This window comes from Trachemys scripta, chromosome 10 (genome assembly GCF_013100865.1).
Source record: "Trachemys scripta elegans isolate TJP31775 chromosome 10, CAS_Tse_1.0, whole genome shotgun sequence".
Classification (NCBI taxonomy): domain Eukaryota; kingdom Metazoa; phylum Chordata; order Testudines; family Emydidae; genus Trachemys; species Trachemys scripta.
The window spans coordinates 29590192-29612117 of NC_048307.1; the positions used below are offsets into that span (position 1 = coordinate 29590192).

General features: G+C 41.7%; 1 protein-coding gene across 1 annotated transcript in view; it reads left to right on the top strand.

Moving 5' to 3' along the window:
• The window catches only part of LOC117883864 (ectonucleotide pyrophosphatase/phosphodiesterase family member 7-like), a 44438-nt gene extending 27668 nt beyond the window's left edge, over positions 1 to 16770 (top strand). Inside the window, exons 3-4 of the mRNA XM_034783686.1 lie at positions 9007 to 9633; positions 16429 to 16770. Of these exons, the coding sequence (XP_034639577.1) occupies positions 9007 to 9633; positions 16429 to 16770 (969 nt within the window). The remainder of the gene's footprint in view (positions 1 to 9006; positions 9634 to 16428) is intronic.
• Positions 16771 to 21926: the final 5156 nt, after the last annotated feature.

Genomic DNA, 21926 nt, shown 5'->3' on the forward strand with positions numbered 1-21926 from the left:
AAAGAAAAATAATTGGGGGGGGGATTGTTTTGGGCTGACCTAAAACAAGGATTTTTTCAAATTTTGGGGCAAAAAGTTTGTGTGAGGGGAGGAATTTAAGGTCGAGTGAAATATTTTGTTTTGTTTTTGTTTTCTTTTTTTAATAAAATTTAAGTAAGTTTTGAAACAAAAGTCATTTTGAATTGAAAGAAAAACAAAAGATTTCAATCTGTCAGTGTCAAAACAAAACATTTTGATTGATTTAGAATTTGGGTAGGAAGGAAATTAAACTAAACTAACTGAATTTGACACACATTGCAAAACATGGCCAACCCAAATCTGCATTTTTCAGTGAAAAAGAGTTTCAGCCATTGCTTCCTCAGTTGATTTTTCTGGTCCTAAGCAGTACATACAGCCTGCTGGAATTTGGCTCTGGAGCTGGTACTGTATTGATCATACTTTCTTCTATTATTTCTGTAACATTCTTTCATTAATGATATTACTAACTAGGATATGTCTTCTGCCTTCTGTGGTGTTTCTCTTTGTAAAATTAACTTTGAAGTTATTTTTGACCTTTCGATAATCCTAAATGATGTAGAAAAGAATGTCACCAGAAACCATTTTTTTCAGATTTATGAGCCTCAGGCTAATAATCTATAATTAAAGTCAATGGAGAAAAAAAATTAAGTGCTAGTTTGAAAGTCATTTAATTAAATCAAAATACTATAAATTATTTATGGGGGTAGGTTTTCCCCCTAACTTCTCTGCAGGAGAAGGAAAGAGAATCTACAACAGCCCTGAGAGATAACCGACTCCTCATTGTCACCTCTTTCGTACCACTTCCCCTCAAAATCTCAATGTTTCGACCACAGAAAACTCATTCACTGGGCATGTTCAAGGTCACAGTGACAGAGCCCAGGAGTCCTGATTGCCAGCTCCTGCTCTAATTGCTGTGGCAAGGCACTTCTCTGTCTCACCAGCCTCAGCTGTTTTTAGCCTTGGCGACACGGGCTTGGGTAAAACAGTCCCCCTTGGCTGCAAAGGGGCAGTCCGTTCCTTCTCTCAGCCGGTCTTTTGGGTTTGTTTGTCTCCCTTATGAGAGGGAATGCAGCCTCCCCTCCTGGTGAGGCTTGCTGCTCTTAGTCTACTGGCAGCTTGACTCCTACTGTTTCCCCCCCTCACCCCCAACAGGGGAGGGGTTAAAAAGGTCTCAGGCAGCCCTTAGTTGGAATCAGCTGCTCCTAATTAACCTCAGGTAATGCTCTCTCAGCTAATCCGAATTGATTTCTGGTAACCCCTCCTCAGATGAACCTGATTGACCTGTAATCACCCCTCCTCAGTTGATAGGGAGGAGGGCCTGTTAACCTTCTGGGACTGTTTTCTACACCCCCGCCCCCTGGTAGCCGTCTGTCCTGAGTTTATCACACTGCTAAACAGTGTTCTATGCCTGGGAACAGTAATTAAACCTGGATCTCCATCCTCATAGTGGAGAATCCCAGGTGGCCCCTTTTTATTAACATTTTATTCCTCAGTCCCTAATCCCTCGGTCTCGGACACGGTTCAATAAAACTGGTGTCAAGGGGGCTGATTTTGGAGGCTAGCTAAGCTAGTTTGGTGGGAGCTTAGTGGTAGTTCTGTGTACTGTCATATGCTGCCAGACAGGCACAGGTTCGGTTCTCAAAGCCTGTGACTAACTGGGAAAGTGTCCATATGATGTTTTTAGGAATATTGGGTTTGACTTTGTTTTTCCCCTATTCAAATTTGTATTGCTGCCTGGCCAAATGCATAGAATTCAATCAAAGGAGGTTCAGGTACCTGCTTCAAAAGAATTAAAATGGCTGGGCCATCAATTGGGGGAAGAACCATCCAAAATAGGAGGTTTTTCTCTTCTCAGCCTCAGGCTGAGATCAAAGAACCTGAGGGGTTAAAAGGGTGCCCTTGGCAGAAATGAAAGGGGAAGGTGGTCAGCTTAGCTGGAAGCTGACAAGGTCACAGAGTCAGCACACAAGAGAGGCTAACTTGAGAGCCAGGCTCTGCAGCAAACAAGCTGTAACTCAGTGCCCAGAGAGAACAGGGGACACCCAGACTAAGTCATGCCTACCTAGGGGAACGTAAAGGATAGATAAGACAATATGCTGATAGGTCTTTGTTAGCCTTAAAACTACTTCACCAAGCTCTTCTATGTTCAGGCCCAGCAGGCAGCCAGGAGCTCTTCCTCACTGCCTTGGTCCCTGCTGGCAGTGAGCTGTCCATGGTGCTGCAGTTCCTTTTGGCCAGCCAGGAGCACCATATGCACTCCTCTGGCTCCAGCAAGGAACTGCCTGTCTCTGGCTCTACATCTCCTTTTTATATGGCCCTCCTGGGTCCTGATTGGCTGCTCTCTGTAGCCTCTCTGGTTGGCTAGCACTTTGCAGCCTCTCTAGGCCATTTGAAGGACTTATCTCCACTGTTCCTTTCCTGAGATGAGTGTGGCAGGACCATTAGGCCTCCTGCAGGAGGCCTATGGGCCTAGTCACAGTTCCAAACTCAGTTACATCCATAGAACTGGAGCAACTCCACAGGAGTGTAAATGAGAAAAATTTGATCTGTGATCATTTTCTTTCAGTTGTTCCACTGCCTTTTCCCCACTGCTAAAAAGTTTAACTGGGGATAAGGTTAAAGCAATGATCTCATAGAAAGCCAATACCCTATTATAGCAGTTCTGTGAGGTTCTGTACATCACAAAATTGTACATTTCCTCATGGGCTTAAGAGGCAAATGGCAAAACATAATAGACAATTTCTAGTTCATACAGGTCTCCAATACCAGAGGTCTCTTTGAAACAGCAGACAAGATCCAAAGGCTGAAAAGCTAAGGTCAGCAAATTTCTAAATGAGACTAAAATGTACACTTTTCACAATGAAGGTAATTGGAGCAGTTTACCAAGGGATATGGTGAATTTTCCATCATTTGAAATCTTCCAGTATGATCTCTTTCTCAAATATCTTCTCTAATTTAACCACAAATTGATGGACTCAGTTCAAGAATCATTGGATAAAATTCTATTGCCTGGGTAGGTGCAGGAGATCAGACTAAATGATCACGGTCTTCTGGCCATAAAATCTGTGATCTAAAGCTCACTGAAATAAGTGGGATCCTTTCCACTGACTTCAATGCACTTTGGATCAGGCCTGTAAAGATCAAACCTATTTACCAGATGAGTGGCAGGCCACTGGCAAACATTCAGGGAACTGTTCCTCAGTTTCCAATAGCAGAAAGAATGCTCTGTCATAGTTCGACAATTTAGACATGCTGTTCCTCCTGCCCAGTGAGAATTAACTTCATAGGTGGCTTATGATGTGCTAGTCTAATCTGAAATAGCCTACAGGTAAACCGTGGGTATGGATTAAGGCAGTAATGCGAAGGCCTACATGTCTCAAGCTGTAAAGACAATAGCTTAGCCAAACCAAGCCTGGGTCTACATGACAAACTTATGTTGCTATAGCTACATTGCTTATGGGTGTGGAAAATCCACACCCCTGAGCAATGCAGTTATACCAACCTAATCCCTGGTGTATACAGCGCTATGTTAATGGGATGGCTTTTCCCGTTGACATAGTTGGAGCCCCTCAGGGAGGTAGACTACCTATGCTAACGGGAGAAGCTCTCCCGTTGGCATAGGTAACATCTTCAATGTGCACTACAGCGGCACAGTAAGAGTAGACAAGCCCTAACCAAGGCATAAAACCCCAAAAGCCTTAGCATATGCAGCTAACCAGGAGTAACCCTAGATCTTAAGGTATCACTGGTTAGCTGCTTATGCTAAGGCTTTTTGGGGCTTATGCCTTAGTTAGTTTCGCTAAGATATTGTCTTTACAGGCTCAATACATGTAAGCCTTTGCATTACTACCTTAATCCATACCTATGACTTATGTACCTATACCTATAGGCTACACCTCAAAAATGAGCTATTAACACTGCATTTAATAGAAAAACACTTTAAAATAGACATAGAATCATAGAATATCAGGATTGGAAGGGACCTCAGGAGGTCATCTAGTCCAACCCCCTGCTCAAAGCAGGACCAATTCCCAACTAAATCATCCCAGCCAGGGCTTTGTCAAGCCGGGCCTTAAAAACTTCCAAGGAAGGAGACTTCACCACCTCCCTAAGTAATGCATTCCAGTGCTTCACCACCCTCCTAGTGAAATAGTGTTTCCTAATATCCAACCTAGACCTCCCCCACTGCAACTTGAGACCATTGCTCCTTGTTCTGTCATCTGCCACCACTAAGAACAGCCGAGCTCCATCCTCTTTGGAACCCCCCTTCAGGCAGTTGAAGGCTGCTATCAAATCCCCCCTCAGTCTTCTCTTCTGGAGACTAAACAATCCCAGTTCCCTCAGCCTCTCCTCATAAGTCATGTGCTCCAGACCCCTATCATTTTTGTTGCCCTCCACTGGACTCTTTCCAATTTTTCCACATCCTTCTTGTAGTGTGGGGCCCAAAACTGGACACAGTACTCCAGATGAGGCCTCACCAATGTTGAATAAAGGGGAACAATCACGTTCCTCAATCTGCTGGCAATGCCCCTACTTATACAGGCCAAAATGCCGTTAGCCTTCTTGGCAACAAGAGCATACTGTTGACTCATATCCAGTTTCTCATCCACTGTGACCCCTACGTCCTTTTCTGCAGAACTGCTACCTAGCCATTCGGTCCCTAGTCTGTAGCAGTGCATGAGATTCTTCCATCTTAAGTGCAAGACTCTGCACTTGTCCTTGTTGAACCTCATCAGGTTTTTTTTGGTCCAGTCCTCTAATTTGTCTAGGTCCCTCTGTATCCGATCCCTACCCTCTAGTGTATCTACCACGCCTCCTAGTTTAGTGTCATCAGCAAACTTGCTGAGAGTGCAGTCCACACCATCCTCCAGATCATTAATAAAGATATTAAACAAAACCGGCCCTAGGACCGACTCTTGGGGCACTCCGCTTGAAACCGGCTGCCAACTAGACATGGAGCCATTGATCACTACCCATTGAGCCCGACGCTCTAGCCAGCTTTCTATCCACCTTACAGTCCATTCATCCAGCCCATACTACTTTAACTTGGCAGCAACATGTTTCTTTAAAAGAACCTTGATTTTCAGCAGCTTTCCCGGACATGCATCATATCAGAATATCGCATTATGAACATGCTCAATGGAATAAGTACAGGGTCTTGTGCGACTTCTCTCCAATATAATCTGAGAGTTTGTACAAGAGTGTGAATCAGAGAGTGGCAGAAACAAAAGCCTATTTCACATTTTGGGTTGGGGTTCTTTAAAATCAACTAGGGAATTACCATGCCAATGGTGACCTCCAAGCAAGTAAGAAAATCTGAAGCACAGTGAAATGTCAAATAAATTGCAGGGATCAAAGGTCTTTAATTATATAACAATGAAAATATACTTCATGTGCCATATGTGTGTGTGTGTAAAAATGAAATCTGAGCCCTTTGGCAGTGCAATTGATAAAATTCTTATTTAATATGTGCTGCTTGCTTTTTGTTCCTTCTTCAGTTGATATTTTCTGCATAATTAGAGCCATATTTTCTGCCTCTTCTCATCCCCTGATTTTTGGGACCTAGAAATATCATGGCTAATCTCAATTTTCATAACAAACCAGTGAGCCTGGTTTTCCAGTGTGTAGCTCCATTTTACTTCTCTATATCACTAGTGATTTCAAGAAGTTACACAGGTGACAACTGGAGTAACTAAATGGAGAATATGTTTCTGACCCTTTTGGTTACAAAGAGGGAGTACCTTGGGATGGTAAACTAATTGCAAGGGATGCAAATTTTTGACTATGACTTTTCCAGAAGCCATAGGTTCCTCACAACCCTCTTCCCTAACACTGGTCCATGACAGACTTTTCGGTGTATGAAATCTATGACCCCAAGGTCCCTTGAATTCTGGGAGAGCCTCCAACCAATTCTAAAAAGAAGCCAGGGATGCTGTAAGCTGCCTCCAGCCAGTTGCCTGCAGCTGAGCAGGCTTCCCTGCTGAGCAGCCATTGTGACCCCTGGCTATGTGGTAACCTGCATGGCACTAGAAGGAAGGAGCACAGGCTGCAGAAGAAAAGAGTTTGGAAGCGGTACAAAGAAGTCCGTCTATGTGCACATGGCTAGAGTGCTAGCTGCAGTTGCAGCAGCGCTTCAAACAGTTCTGTTAATAAAGAGCCAGTTTAGTTTTACAAGCATAGAGTCCTTTTGTGTTATTACCCAGCATGCGGTCAATGAAACAGGCTACAAGGAGGAGTAGCTCACTAGCTTGAGTGGCCGCATGGGCCTGTGGATTTAGACTAATTGAAAGGCAAGAGACTCACTTGCATTTTAATCCTAGTTCTTGGTCATGATCTTGACATTTAACGTCTCTGCCTGGTGTGTAAATTTGAGATAATACTATGTATTGATCAACTGCTCGTGTGATTAATTAGTTAAGCTCTGTAAAGCATTTTTAAAGTGCTGAAACTCACTATAATGCACACAAAACCCATCAGTGACTGGGACCCTAATAGCTCTGAGGCCTCCAGCTTATTTGGACAATAGCCCAATGGATAATAAATGAAATGCTGACAATGCGCTGATCCCAGCACAAGAGGTTGGCCCCCACTTCTCTTGCAGCAACAGGCAGGTGGTGACTTGAAGATTCCCCTCCCACACCCCGCCACTTCCCAGGTGCCATGCGCCTGTCTCTCCACCACCCAATCCCTCCTTAACACCCACTTCTTTCACTTAGCCCTTCATTGCAGATCGCTGTTGACTCTGGTCCTGAGCTTACCTCATTGAAGTCAATGGGACTCTTGCCACTGAAATCAGTGGCATGAATGAGAGTTTAAAGTCTAGGAGCTTTAGAGTAGGGCTCACCCTTACATGTGTATAATGCATCTCCTCAAATTATATTGCATGCCCCACAGATGAAGGGCCATGTTTATTGGAGATAAGTAAGCACTATGTACAGAAAGCACCTTCACCCCTCAGAATCCATCCCTGCTCACATGCTTCACCTTATAATCATTTAAATTTATCTCACACTATAATTTAAACATAAAAACAAATCCAATGACCTTGAGCTAATCAGATTGTGGCCAAATATACCGCACAATCCCTTTGCTTGTTTGCGCTTCCCTTCCTCCTTCCTTTGTCTGTATTCTGACCATTTATATTGAAAGCTCCTCGAGTTGGGGAAAACATGTTTTCTTTGATGTCTATAAAGCAGAATGCCCACCAACAGCATCAATATAAATAATTCATAGTGCCATATAATAAAGTTGAACAGATTTGGAAAAATTGGTATTGTCACCAAAAATTCAAATTTTTAACACCAGCATCATCTGTGTCCTACTTTCTGGAGCAGAGTCATGGAAATGAACAATCAGAATGAGTTGATCTTATCAGTTTCTAAGTAAATGCCTACGGAAGATGTTCAGAGTCCATTAGAAAGAGTTTCTTGCAACAACGGAAATTCTAAGTAGAACAAACCAATCTAAAGCACCAAATATGGCAAGATAATTACAGTGGCCATATTTAAAACAGGTTTTAAGATTGCCACCAACATGACCTCCATGGCAAGTGATAATACAGATACCACTTGGAAAGAGAAAAAGTAGGTAACCTAAAGAAATATTATGCAAAATAGAGAGAGAAGCCAAATCCATCAACATGACACTCAAGCCTGAACAAACCAGCACAAGTGGTTTCTCCCAATAAGAGGGAGAAAACATGGACACTCTATGCCCTGAGGCTGTGAGAGGAGAAAGAAAGAATATATAATATGTAATGTGGTTGCAGACAGGCCACCAACCAATAGTCATATTCACTGTAAATATGAACTTTGGTTGGTGACCTGTTGTGTCTTTCATGTTATCCTGTGCTTTTCTTAAAACCCCAACTTCTGGTATCATGTTATTTCATGACAATCTCTGCTTTCATTAAAGATTCAATTTCTAGTCCTCAAGGTGGCAGAGGAAAGCTGGAAAACATAATCACCAATTGCTTCAGAACCACAAGACAAATGAAAAGAAACCAACATTACTTATGATTTTTATTAGTCCAATGATTTTGGGAGGCCTGACTCATGAATGTTGAATATTTGGGGTTGACCTTCCTGGATCCAGTTGTGTGATGCAAGCTTACCACTATTAAAAGGGCAATCAGGTAATTCTAGAAGTAAATCTCTCTGAACTTGGCAAAAACTCCAAGATGGATCTGGATTCAGATCCAAAGTCATCAGTTTAGACCTTTTCCTAATTATAATTCTCAACTCCCAATCTCTCTCTGCCTGTGTCAATGTTCCTGCACAACCCAATCCAAATTCTCACTCTCCCTTCTAGTTTTGTTCTTCAATATTTCTAGTTTCCTTGAATAGCAAACACTAATATTCTATCATCCAGATGTGCACATAATTCACTAAAGATATATTTCATGCCTAACATTTTTCAGTCAATATGGCTCCAGGTGTACAGCCTGAAATCTTCCTCGTTGCAGCACGAGCTTCTTTCATGATGCACTGCCAACATGCTTCAATCCTTTTTTGAATGGGGTAACTCTGGATAGAGGGAATGAGAGAGAAGATAGTTGGTTTTCTATGTAACTTTACCATTTCATAGTGAGTCTACCACCAATGTTCCAATGGTATCTATAGCAGTGATATTTTGGTGAGGATCTGGGGGACAAGTAGAGAGGAAGTAGGGCTGAGAGTGGATATATACAGCCAATCTACACATCATTCATCCCTTAAGAACTAAGATGAGACTGCAAGTTTATTTCACATATGCCATCAAATTATGTTAAATGTTATTTTTAAGATATATGCTTTGTATTTGTCCTAAGAGCTATGTTCATCTACATTTTCTTGCATTTTATATTTCATACACTACACTTAGCTCTTATGTTTTGAAATCTGTTTAATATACAGGTATGGTATGCAGCTGTCAGAAGTAACTGACGTTATAGATTTTGCCCTGTTATTAATAGTACAAATATTACCTTCCATCTATTCAATTTTTCAGGGGAAAAAAACAGCCTCATTCCATTATCCTGGCGGTGGTGCCACTTACAAGGGGCAGTCGGTCGACAGAACTCTAGTAGAGTCATTTGATCATCCTGACAGCAATGAGACAGAGTGGAGAGAAAACATCGATATGGTTATGAGCTGGTTTACCAAAGAGAACTTTGATTTTGTCACACTTTACTATGGAGAACCTGATAAAGTGGGGCACGCAAAGGGCCCTGAAACAGAAGACAGGAAGATTATCATTCAACAGATTGATAGGACCATTGGCTACCTTGTAGAAGCTATTGAGAAACATAACCTGAAGAATAAGCTGAATGTCATCATTACATCTGATCATGGTATGACCACAGTAAAGAAGAAACCTGAAGTACAGGAGATCTTATTGTCCAACTACATCAAATTCAGCAACTTGGTCAAGTTTGACATACTGGACTATGGTGGCTTTGGGATGATAACCCCCAAAGTAGGAAAAGAAGAGGAACTATATCAGGCACTGAAGAATGCTCATCCTCATCTAAAGGTGTATAAAAAAGAAGAGTTTCCTGAACACTTCCACTATGCGAAAAATGAACGAGTTTTACCAATCCTTGTTTATGGTGACCCTGGTTATAGTGTTAATGGGGTAAGTTCATTACTGAATCTAAAACCATAATCAGGTTTCTTGGCAGCCATAGAGTAACCTTTAGAAGATTCCACAGACAAGTCACTTTACAGTATTATTCACAAGTTGTAATTGGTGTTGGTTTTGCTCCATAATAAATTAAGCAATTTCCAGTGCTGGTAAATAAAACATGTATTTTTACCACATCCTGAATAAGGATGTATTAGCCTATGGTACTGATTGTAGCTTCTTGGGGTAGGGACTTCTTTTTTGTTAACATGGCGTTTACACAGTGCTTAGCGCAATTGGGTGCTGGTCCATGACTGGGATCCTAAGAGCAACTACTATATAAATAAATATGTACATACTATTTTATTCTGTTAATTACAGGAAAATAACAATTACACCAACAGAACATTTTCATTGCTACTGAGGGATGAGATGGATTCTCCGTCTCTTGATGTCTTCCAATCAAGACTGGGTGCCTTTCTGGAAGACATGTTTTGGTCAAAAACAAGTAATTGGGCTCAATACAGGAGTAACTGAGTTAAATACCCTGGTCTGTGTTATACAGAGGTCAGACTAGATGATCAAATGGTCCCTTGAAATCTATGAAACGATGGAGCCCATATTAAAAAACAGACTTATCGAGTGTGCCACCTAAGCTTTGCCATGAAGCTACATGAGCCCCACACATTTTATTTAATGAATTTTTGAGTTTTAGCAGGCTTTGAGGACTCTGGTTTGGAATTTGGAACAATTCACTTGCCTTAAAACCTCTGACCAATGGTGTCAAGGCTGCTTCCCCACTTTGAACTTTAGGGTACAAATGTGGGGGCCTGCATGAAAACTTCTAAGCTTAACTACCAGCTTAGATCTGGTCCGCTGCCACCATTCCCAAGTGGATTCCCTTCCCTGGGAAGCCTTGAGAAACTCTTCACCAATTCCCTGGTGAATACACATCCAAAGCCCTTGGATCTTAAAGCAGGGAGAAATGAACCATCCCCCCTCCTTCCTTTCACCAACTCCTGGTGAATACAGATCCAAACCCCTTGGATCTAAAAACAAGGAAAAATCAATCAGGTTCTTAAAAAGAAGGCTTTTAATTAAAGAAAAAGGTATAAATCATCTGTAAAATCAGTATGGAAAATAACTTTACAGGGTAATCAAACTTAAAGAGCTCAGAGGACCTCCCTCTAGCCTTAGGTTCAAAGTATAGCAAACAAGGATAAACACTCTAGTAAAAGATACATTTACAAGTTGAGAAAACAAAGGAAAACTAATACGCCTTGCCTGGCTGTTTACTTACAAGTTTGAAATATGAGAGACTTGTTTAGAAAGATGTGGATAACCTGGATTGATGTCTGGTCCCTCTCAGTCCCAAGAGCAAACGAACTCCCAAACAAAGAGCACAAACAAAAGCCTCCGCCCCGCCCCCCCGCAAGATTTGAAAGTATCTTGTCCCCTTATTGGTCCTTTGGGTCAGATGCCAGCCAGGTTACCTGAGCTTCTTAACCCTTTACAGGGAAAAGGATTTTGGAGTCTCTGGCCAGGAGGGATTTTATAGTACTGTACACAGGACAGCTGTTACCCTTCCCTTTATAGTTATGACAAATGGAACCTTGTGGACAATCAAAACATTAAGCCATTTGGGGGATTTAAAATGCCTGGTCTTTTGAGGTGCTCATTTAGAGAAACAGGGTGAAAAGGGAGTCTGAAGGGTTTAAAAAAAATCCCAAGATCCCACCATTGATTTCAGTGAGCTTCAGATCAGGCCCTAAATGAGTTCCAGTAAAGTTTATGAGCAACAGAGAGTCCTGTGGCACCTTTAAGACTAACAGATGTATTGGAGCATAAGCTTTCGTGGGTGAATGCCCACTTCGTCGGATGCATGTCAAGTTTATATTCAGCCAGCATTTTATTCTAGGAAGGCCAGTAAGAATGATATCTTCAATTCATCTTTCCAACTTCATGTTAATAAGTTATGGCATCTGAATGCCATGTCTTCTATAGTACATAGCTGAATCTCAAAATACAGGCAAGTGTAAGGATTCCGGTGAGACACTGTGTTCACCTATAAGTTTGCAGGTTTAAGAACATAAAATGATTGACAGATTTTCACATCAAATTCATTTCCTGTGAAAGTTTACACTATTAACTACATGGACACGATCCTTTACAAAACCCAAATCACACACATTCCCTAGCATTTTGTTTTTTCTCTCATCCTACTACAGTACCATGCACTTTCAGGGAGCTTGTTTTTAAAACTATCATTCTTTTCTCTAAGAGAAACAATATCTTCATCCATGGATATCATCTCTTCACTACTATACTTGCTATGAGCCAAAGACTTCCGTCCTCATTCAGAGGACTAGAATAAAACTCCCATTAACTAAAATTCCAATTGCATAGCCATCTGGGTTCAGATGAATTGCTGGAGTTCTGCAATGTGTCAGTTAGACGTTCCTATTTAAAAATATTCTTTATAAAAATGAGGGTTGGGTGTTTTTTGTTTTTGTTTGTTTTGTTTTTACTATTCTAGGTGGAATTGTAGAGGACTAATTTTGCATAAGCCTCAGATTGGGAGTACTATACGTGCAAATCACTTAATAAGATGAGACTTTCAACATGCATACCTCCCCTGCTTATTATTTTCTTAAATAAATCTATTTTATGTAGAAATTTATCAGTGTTGGTCATAGTCCAAATTTGCATTTGTTGGAAAAGTTTGAGCGAAACTGGATGAACTCTAGTTGAGTTATGCACATATGAACAAGTTACAATTTTTCCACACATTCATATAAAATTTTTGTGACCATGCAATTCCAAAACAGCTGGTCCTAGAAGCTGCACACTTGACCACTTTGTAGTTCTCTCTGAGTCTTAAAAAGTAAATCAATCAGTTAAGAAGATTGAAAGTTATGATTTTTTTAATGTGGACGTGCACGTGCATTAGGATTTCTCTATGACTTTTTAATGTATTTCAATTAGACAGTTGTTAAGGAGGCTCATTTATAGATAGCTCAGTTCAGGACAGCTATGAATTTATCCTGAATATGCTACATATGCACAGCTTGGCTAAGACTCATCCATTTCCCAAGGCTGACAGCTAAGCTCCCGGGCTGAGTGGAATGGGAGAATATGCCCATGAAGCAGAGCTTCCTGGGCCACAGCCTCTGTGATGCAAACTGAAAGAGCTTCATTGACCTCAGCAGACCTTAAATCAAACTTGGAATTTTAGAAGTTAACAAGAGAAAAGACCTATTAAGCTAATCCAGATTGGTCTGAAATTGTCCAAGTGACAGAACTACTTCCCTTGGGAGACTATTCCACAACCTAACAGACCTCACTGTCAGGAAGTTCAATGGCAATTTCATCCCATTACTCCTAATTAGACTTATTTGGTCCATCCTAAACAAATTCTCTCTCCTTGTATTGTCATGTGCCAGGTATTTTTAGACAACTATGTCTCCACCAACAATCCTAGCTGTCGCTTACCCAGCCTACTTTAACCAACATTTAATTATTGTATTCCTTTCATTGTGATCAATCCCTCCAGCGCCATGCTCACTTTCAGAGCCCTTCCCTGAACCCCCTCCAATTTCTCAGCATCTGCTCATAGGGTGCCCACAACCAAAAGTAGTATTTTAGATGTGGTTGTCCCAAGAACTGTACAGAGAGAGAAACTAGCACCCCCCTGCATGCCATATGGAGCCCTTGAATGTGACAACCATAGCTGTATTTTACTGCCATGTTACACAGCAAACTCTTACCTCACCTACAGCCCACTATCGTGCCAAGGGCTTTATTGCCTTCCAGCATGTGTGTTTGGGGTTATTTCCCCCTAAATGTATTTATTTGCATTTTTCTACCTTGAATCTCACTGTTATTTACTTTGCCCACATGTCTAGTCTATTCAGATCCCTTTTGCATTATTTATCTCCTCTCACCATGCCTCCCCCAGCTTTAGTACTAGCTGAACATTTCATTAATACTCTGCTCTTGTAGCTCTAAAGATATTAAGTAGGAACACACCTGATTTCTTTATGCTCAGATGTCCCATGTAATCCCTAGACTGCTCCTTATCTCTTTTATAAACTATCCATCACCACGTGACAGCTATCCAAACTTTGTCTTCATTGTTCTTGTAGCAGACATTTTTAAAAGGAGTACAAACTATTTTAAACCACTGTTAATTTCATTCACGGCTTGCTTAGCAAAGCTTAGCTGCATGCTTGTGGAATGGGCTCTCTGCGCTAGCAGCAGCAGCAATTTTTCTTCCCACCCACAAGGTTTCACTTTTGAGGTCTCAGAGGCATCAGTGTCATACAGAAGAGGCTAAGCTCAAGCTACAACCCACTTCTTTGTCAATTGGGCATAGAGCCCTGCCTTCTCAGAACCATTTCTGTCTCTTATGGAGTAACTTCTACGGAGTTCCCGGTCACTCCTCTGAGTGCCTGTCAGAGGCTCAAACCCTTTTCCCCCTCTTGCTTACCTCCACCCATGGATGATGGCAGCAAGTGGTAACCTATCTGCCTGCTGGCACTGGGTCTCTGTACCTAAAGTGAGGCCATTTTCTTTCATGGACTTTTCCCCCTGGTGTATTTATTCCTCCCTGCTCCCCCTTCCAACTATCTTCTGCTGCTGTTCACTTATCCCTGCAAGCCTTACTGACTTGGTGTATTCTTGTGGGGTTGCCAGCCCTCTTGTCCTTTTAAGCTCAGCCACTTCTTTTAAGTTTCAGCCCAGCATTTGCGCTTTTCAGAGGCAGGGGACGCTGTGGAACTTTAATGATGATGTGTTTGGAGATTCGCCCGCTCTCCTTTTCACTGTGGACACACATGGAAGCGTGTTTGAGAAAGTTATGAGCAACTGAAAAGGAAATTGGAACGTAACTTCAATTACAGCAGACAAACCACCGCCTGTTTGTTAATTAGTTTGCGGGGTTGAGTTTTTTATTTAGAAAACTAGATCAGTTTATACAGTAGGTGTGATGGGGCAGTCTAATGAGGAGAGCAAATGCAGTGGAAATCAGGTATCTCACGTTCTATTCTCTTTTTCCACTCACTTGCTGTGTGAAAGACCTTGGGAGACCTGCTTAATGGCTCTGAGCCTCAGATTACCACTTTGTATAATTGTGAGTAATTTGTTTCCATTGGACTTTGAAAAATCATCCTCAGAATTCTAGAAAGTAATATCCCCTCCCTGACTCTAAAAAGACATACTAAGGGATCAGCTCTTCCCTGTTGCTAAAATAGAGTTTCCTTCAGTCGCTGTGCAAAAACACTGTCATTCTCTTCCCCACATGGATACCTCTATGCAATGAGTATCCATTTGCCCATATTGATATAACGAGTATTTTTTCCCCTCTGTTGGACTGATAGTTACATGACAGATTTGGGGGAGATAAAAAGCTATAGAGCTTGTCCTATAAGTGGTAGACAAACACTCAATAATCTACACTATAACTTCCAGTTTTGTCCTCAGAAGTTTTGGTCAACTTAATCTGAGCCAAAATAATGAGCCTACAGCTACTTTATGGAGCAACAGGGATGTACAGTGGCCAGTGAGGCAGTTCCTAAGGTTTGCTGACTGCTCATGGTTAGAATTTAAATCAGGCGGGAGATTTGGATTAGACTATTTAACATTTGTTGTTATCTTTGTGTATTACGGTTCTGGTAAATTGCACTATAACATTTTTGGAGCAATACCTATTTTCTACAATGGATCACTGCAAGTATTTTAAGAATGCAAACCACCTTTTCCTAAGATTTTTCTAGGAAGTCACCCTTTCTGCATATCAAGATAAATGGAATCAGGTTAAAGCCATAAACCCGGTAATAGAGTGCAAAGCTTTGGTGGAATGATACTCACACCACTGTTATTTTTGGCAATCTTACATGTCCTGCATTATCACAATCCCCTAATATTAAAACAAGTTAGCTCATCTGTGGCTTTCCCATAAGCCTCCAGTAGAAGGCGGAGCATTGTTGTGTTGCTCCAGGAGCACTTTAGGAAGCAGATTGTGACTTTCAGAGTCACAATCTGCCTCCCAGTTCCCCAGCTGTGCAGATACTTCCCCTGGAGATGACCTATACCTGCTACAGCATATTTTCCCCATTGTGCCCACATAGCTATGCAAGCCAGTGCATTGTGAGGGCAGGAGCAAAGGCTCTACCCACTCCAACAGCTGGGTGGAAGCCAATGTAGCAGCCCTATTGAGACAGCTGTCCTTCCCATGACCTGGATAACCAGCACAAGGAAGCATAAGGTGCTCCTTGCTTCCTTGCCCTGCTGCATAAATCAAGGCACAATCTGGCCTTAGCATCCAGAGGGGAATCAGGTGTATTGACCATTGTCAGAGTTACAACAACATTTTGGCTCCATATTTTAATAAAACAAAGAAAGTGGATGTTTTGGGGTGTTATCTGGAAAATCTAAAGAGACACATGAGCGGGAATTGTCAAAGCTCAGTGTTACGCCAATCTAATGCATCAATTAGCTAACACAAAAGCACATTCTTGAACCTAATGCTTTTCTTCACACATTTCTTACTGAAATTGCCTTCCACCTCCCTTAATTCCCTTGCAGTTTCAGCTGGCTACTGTATTTTCCTTCACTGCCTCATTTAAGTTTGTTTGTATTGCTGTATGCTATTATATAGCAGTTGTATTTCACCCCAGAAGCAGAAGCATCTTCAGATAGGACTAGTGCCTAAGTGACTGCTGTATGGGATATTAAGTTTGAGTGGGCCTTTGGGATGAAAGACACTAGATAAAGCTAAAACTGATTGTTGTTGTTTTTTTTCCCCAGAGGTTTATATTATATGTTAACAAAGGAGATCATGGATTTGACAATGAGGATATGGACATGAAGACAATATTCAGAGCTTTTGGTCCTGATTTCAAAGAGAATTACTTAGCTAAGCCCTTTGACAGTATCCACATTTATCCACTGATGTGTAAACTCCTGGGCATCAATCCACAGCCCAATAACGGATCTCTAGCATTTACAGAGAAAATGCTCATTGATACTTCACAGCCAGAGCGAAACATCCTGCTTGTTGCTATAATTTTAAGTGCCATAGCAGCGGTGCTTGTGCTAATATTCATCTCATCGGTGACTTATACTGCCATCCAACGAAAGAAGGGGTAAGTACAGTTTTCTTTAGGGCTTGGATAGTTACACCAGGGGAAAGCATTGGAAGGAGGGAGATGAGAATTAGGAGTCTTGGGCTCAGATATTACAATGCTTGGGACCATGTACACACACAGACAAAAGAAGAAATAAATCTTGGGACTGACATTGAGTCTAGGACCCTGAATAGGTCATTTAACTTTTTACTCAGCATTTCCATCAGTAAAAATGGTTACCAGTAGTTACTATACAAGGTACTCAGTGTAGTAATGGGCATCATATATCTGAGCACCTTTAGACTTTAATACAGCAGTTCTCAAACTGTGGGTCACCAGGGCTGACAAACTTTCTGGGCCCAGGGCTGAAGCCGAAGCCTGAGCCCTACTGCCTGCGAATGAATCCAAAGCCTGAGGACTTCAGCCCTGGGCGGTGGGGCATTGACTTTGGCCTCCTCACCCAGGGTGGTGGGTCTTAGGTGGGCTCAAGCTTTGGTTCTTCCTTGTGGGGGTCGTGTAGTAATTTTTGTTGTCAGATGGGGGTGGGGGGGATCACAGTGCAATGACGTTTTAGAACCCCTGCTCTAGGGTATTCATCCTTATCACACCCCTGTAAGTTAGGAAAGTATTATCCCCATTTTGCAAATGGAGCACAAAGCAACCAGGTGACTTGCCCAAGGTCACACAGGAAAGCTGTGGGTGGTAAAGCAAAGAATTTAATCCAGGTCTCCAAGTCTCAGGTCAGCACGATGACCACTGGGCAATCCTTTACCCTCGAAAAATAGGGAAAGCCCTACAAGCCTACCCTGAGCTCTGAAAATCCAGTCAGATTTCCCTGCCTTCCTCCACATCAGCACCAGTAATAAAGAGGATGTCATGAAGCTTTATTTATTAGGCCTCAGATGACTCTTAAGATGCTTGTGTGAAAGGTGCTACATCAGTGCTACACATGCCTAGATTAGCCAGGTGCTCTTGTGCCCGAAGCTCATGCCTTAACATTTAGCATTGAGTCTCAGAGCCAAGTGCCATACAATAGACCTGACTCTCCATGTCTTGCACCTTGTAGAGCCATTTACATTTGTGTGAAGCTGGTACGTAATGCTACTGGTCTGATTCAGTAGCATTTTATACCAACTTCACACAGGAGGAAATGGCTACACAAGGTGCAAGACAGTGGAATCAGGCTCTACTGTTTTAGGGCTTGTCTGCACAGTAGGGTAAGTCACCTCCCACCCTCAGAGTTCATTACTAAAGCACACTAATATTTTGTGCACTAATTGATCTGTGTAGACCCTGCTGGTGCTCTGTAATGCAGCGCTGTATGAAACAGCACTCTGTTAAGGCACACTAGAGAACCTTTAGTGTAGTCTACAGGGACCAATTAACATGTAATAAGTTATAGAAATTACACCTTTGTAAAGCACATTATGTGACTCTGTAAACAAGCCCCTATTTGTCTCCCCATGAAACAAAGCAGTCTGCCCTCTTTGGGCCTGATTCTCCTCTCTCTCACTCCCGGCAACCAGGGGTAACTCCACTGAGGCCAGAGTTAGAGGGGTAAGACCGGAACTTGACCCTTTACAGGTATGAGTTGTACAGCAGCAAATGCAACTGTAATTAAAGGCGAATATCCAGTTAAAAAGTTATTTTCTGGTCAGATGATTATTTTGCACCTGTTCTGGAGGAGTGACAGCAAAATACATTGTCATAATGAGCTTTTTATAGAATATCGTCTGAGACTGCTAAGTGAGGCCCAGGAAAAAAAAATTCCTCCATTCAAAAGTTACCTAATGCAAAAAGGAAACTTCTGTATCCTTTCCCTCTTAAGCTTCCATAGTATAACCTTTTTCCTCAAAGCTACTTTATGACAGCAATAATAGTCTATCTTGTTCTAGTTTGATAAGAGACTGTGCCATAAATCCCTAAGTTTTCATTACTGATTAATTAATATTTATCTGTGCTAAGGAATGTAATGTTGTTGCACTTGAAAAAAAAGAATCAGCAAATATGAGATTTATTTTAGGAGGCACCAAGTTGTTCATTGCAAATCATGTTTTATTCACGCCTTTAAAATATACAAGACACCAAAAATTGCATTTCCACTCTTTGAAATCTCAATAAAACATTGGTTCAATCATTTTCCAGTCATAATTTAGTCATATTTCACACTCACATTGATTATTCTGGATGAAATATATATGTGAGCATTATTACATTCAATGGAAACATTCTAGTAAACAGCATGCATCTATGGAATGCTTCATTATTTAGGATTCTCTCAGCCAGCAATTATGAGGACCATTTTTCTTGTGACAATATAGAAGATGTCAAGAAGTTTTAATTTTGTTTTATATTTCTTTAGTTATTTAAAAAGGGACTGCAGTAGCATTAACTATAGTACCAAGGGGTCTGATTCCGGGCAGGGAAATAGCAAAAAGTACCCATTTAACTTTATTACGTTGGAGCCTGCTAGAAAGTCACAATACCTGGTTCCTGGGTCCACTCAGGCCCAAGGAGGTAGAGTTGCCCAAACGGTGTAACAACCTCAAATTTCACAGCTGTTTTCCACATCCAGCTTTGGATTGTAAGACAATTCAGGCTGGATTTTCAGTGCGCTGAATTCTTACACCATCAATTGAAGTCAGTGGGAAATGGAAGGGCTCATAACCTCTGGAAACCAGGCCCTTGAGGGTAGGTCTACACTGCAAAGAAAAGCTCACAGCACTGAATCTCAGAGCTCAAGTCAACTGACTTGGGCTCATGGGGCTAAAAATAGCAGCAGACACGGTTGGCCTCAGCTTGGGGCTCAGGTCCTGAAGCCCAGCACAGAGGGCAAGGTCAGAACCCAGGCTCAAGCCTGAGTGGGAACATCTAACACTGTTATTTTTAGCCCTGCAGTCTGAGCCTTGTGAGCCCAAGTCAATGAAGCAAGGCTCTGAGACTTAGTGCCGTGAGTTTTTCTTTGCAATGTAGACGTATCCTTAGGGTCTTGAATTTATTTCAGCCTCTGCATGGCAGCATTGTCATTGTGAGTCTGATCCATTGATGTCAATGAGAGTCTTCCCAGACCCTGTGTCTTCATACTGATGTTGGATCATACAGAATACTGCATCACAAGGTGACGACAACATCTTGATGGTAACAGGCAATTGTCATACAACACTGTTCCACACATTCATAAGTGATCTGGAAAAAAGGGGTGAACAGGGAGCTGACCAAGTTCACAGACCATACAAAGTTACTCAAGATAGTTAAGTCCAAAGCAGACTGCAAAGAGTTACAAAGGGATCTCACAGAACTGGGTGAGTGAGCAACAAAATACCAGATGGAATTCAATGTTGATAAATGCAAAGTGATGCATATTGAAAACATAATCCCAACTATACACATAAAATGATGGGGTCTAAATTAGCTGTTACCACTCAAGAAAAAGATCTTGGAGTCATTGTGGATAGTTCTCTGAAAACATCTGCTCAATGTGCAGCAGCAGTCAAAAAAGCTAACAGAATGTTAGGAACCATTAGGAAAGGGATAGATAAGACAGAAAATATCAATGCCTCTGTATAAGTCCGTGGTATGCCCACACCTTGAATACTGCATGCCTTTCTGGTCATGCCATCTCAAAAAAGATATTAGAATTGGAAAAGCTACAAAGAAGGGCAAGAAAAATGATTAGGGGTATGGAACAGATTCCGTAGGAGGAGAGATTAAAAAGACTGGGACTTCTCTGCTTGGAAAAGAAATGACTAAGGGGGGATATGATAAAGGTCTATAAAACCATGACTGGTGTAGAAAAAAGTGAATAAGGAAGTGTTATTTACTCCTTCTCATAACACAAGAGCCACGGGTCACCCAATGAAATTAATAGGCAGCAGGTTTAAAACAAAAGGAAGTACTTCTTCACACAGTGCACAGCAACCTGTGGAACTTGTTGCCAGGGGATGTTGTGAAGGTCAAAACCATAACGGGGTTTTAAATAAGTTCACAGAGGATAGGTCCATCAATGGCTACTAGCCAAGGGATGCAACCCCATGCTCTGGGTGTCTCTAGCCTCTGTTTGCCAGAAGCCGGGAGTGGATGAAAGGGGATGGATCATTCGATGGATTTCCTGTTCTATTCACTCCCTCTGAACTATTTGGCACTGGCCGCTGTGGGAATACAAGATGCTGGGCTAGAGGGACCAGGTGGTCTGACCCAGTATAGCAGTTCTTATTGTCTTGGTTTTATAAGTATTATTCTTGTGCAGCAGCACAAATCCAAACCCACTGGAGTCAAAGATAGAGAGGCTAGGAGATGAAATTTGGAAAACTGATACATTTAATAGTGTTTTTTCTGGACAGCACACTACCACCAGGAAGGCAGATTGTCAAAGCAAGCGCCTCAGTGAGAGGAGCCCATTTCAAAAGCCATGCTGATGGTGTTGTGGGTCAATTAGCTTAGCAGTTGTGGATCACACCCAATCCCTTCATCAAAAGGAGAGAGCACTTAGCACAATAATTTCATGGAAAAAATTTGCAGGAAACACACATATTAAATAGATTTAAACAAGAAAGAGGACGACGACGTCTAGTTCCTTTCCTATGCTACCAGCAATCATCTCCCTCTCCATGTTTACAGCATCCTCTTCAACCATGTTAATCACTTCTACTCATATGGAATGCTAAACTAGACAGCACTACATGTCAGCAGTAGATTCCTGATCCAGCACCCACTGAAGCCAAAAAAAGAGTCTCAGGGCCATGTCCCTGGTCCTCATGGTCCAAACAAAAAGGACCATGCCAAATATTTTGGCTACAAGGGCAACCTGTCTCATCTTTTACTCTTAAACAATCAGCAACAGCACCACAGCAGTACCATTGGTGTACCCATACATTTCTATGAAAAATTAGAGCTGGAAAGAATGTTAAATAAAGTTACATTATGAAAATCCTCCTTCCCTCCACCCTTCCCCCATTGGGGGATGGGTGGGAGCAGGGAAGGTTTAACATCTCCATTGTTTAGAAAGATCTCAACTCAAGATAAAACAAAAAAAAGTGCTTGCAATTCATGTTGTGGATGAATATTAAGGATGAGAATATAACTCATAATATATACTCCTGTTAATGCACAAATGCAGGAAGCACTGCTTCTGCTGCCTTCTGTCCTTTAAACACCCAGGTTTTTGTGAAATGTAAACTG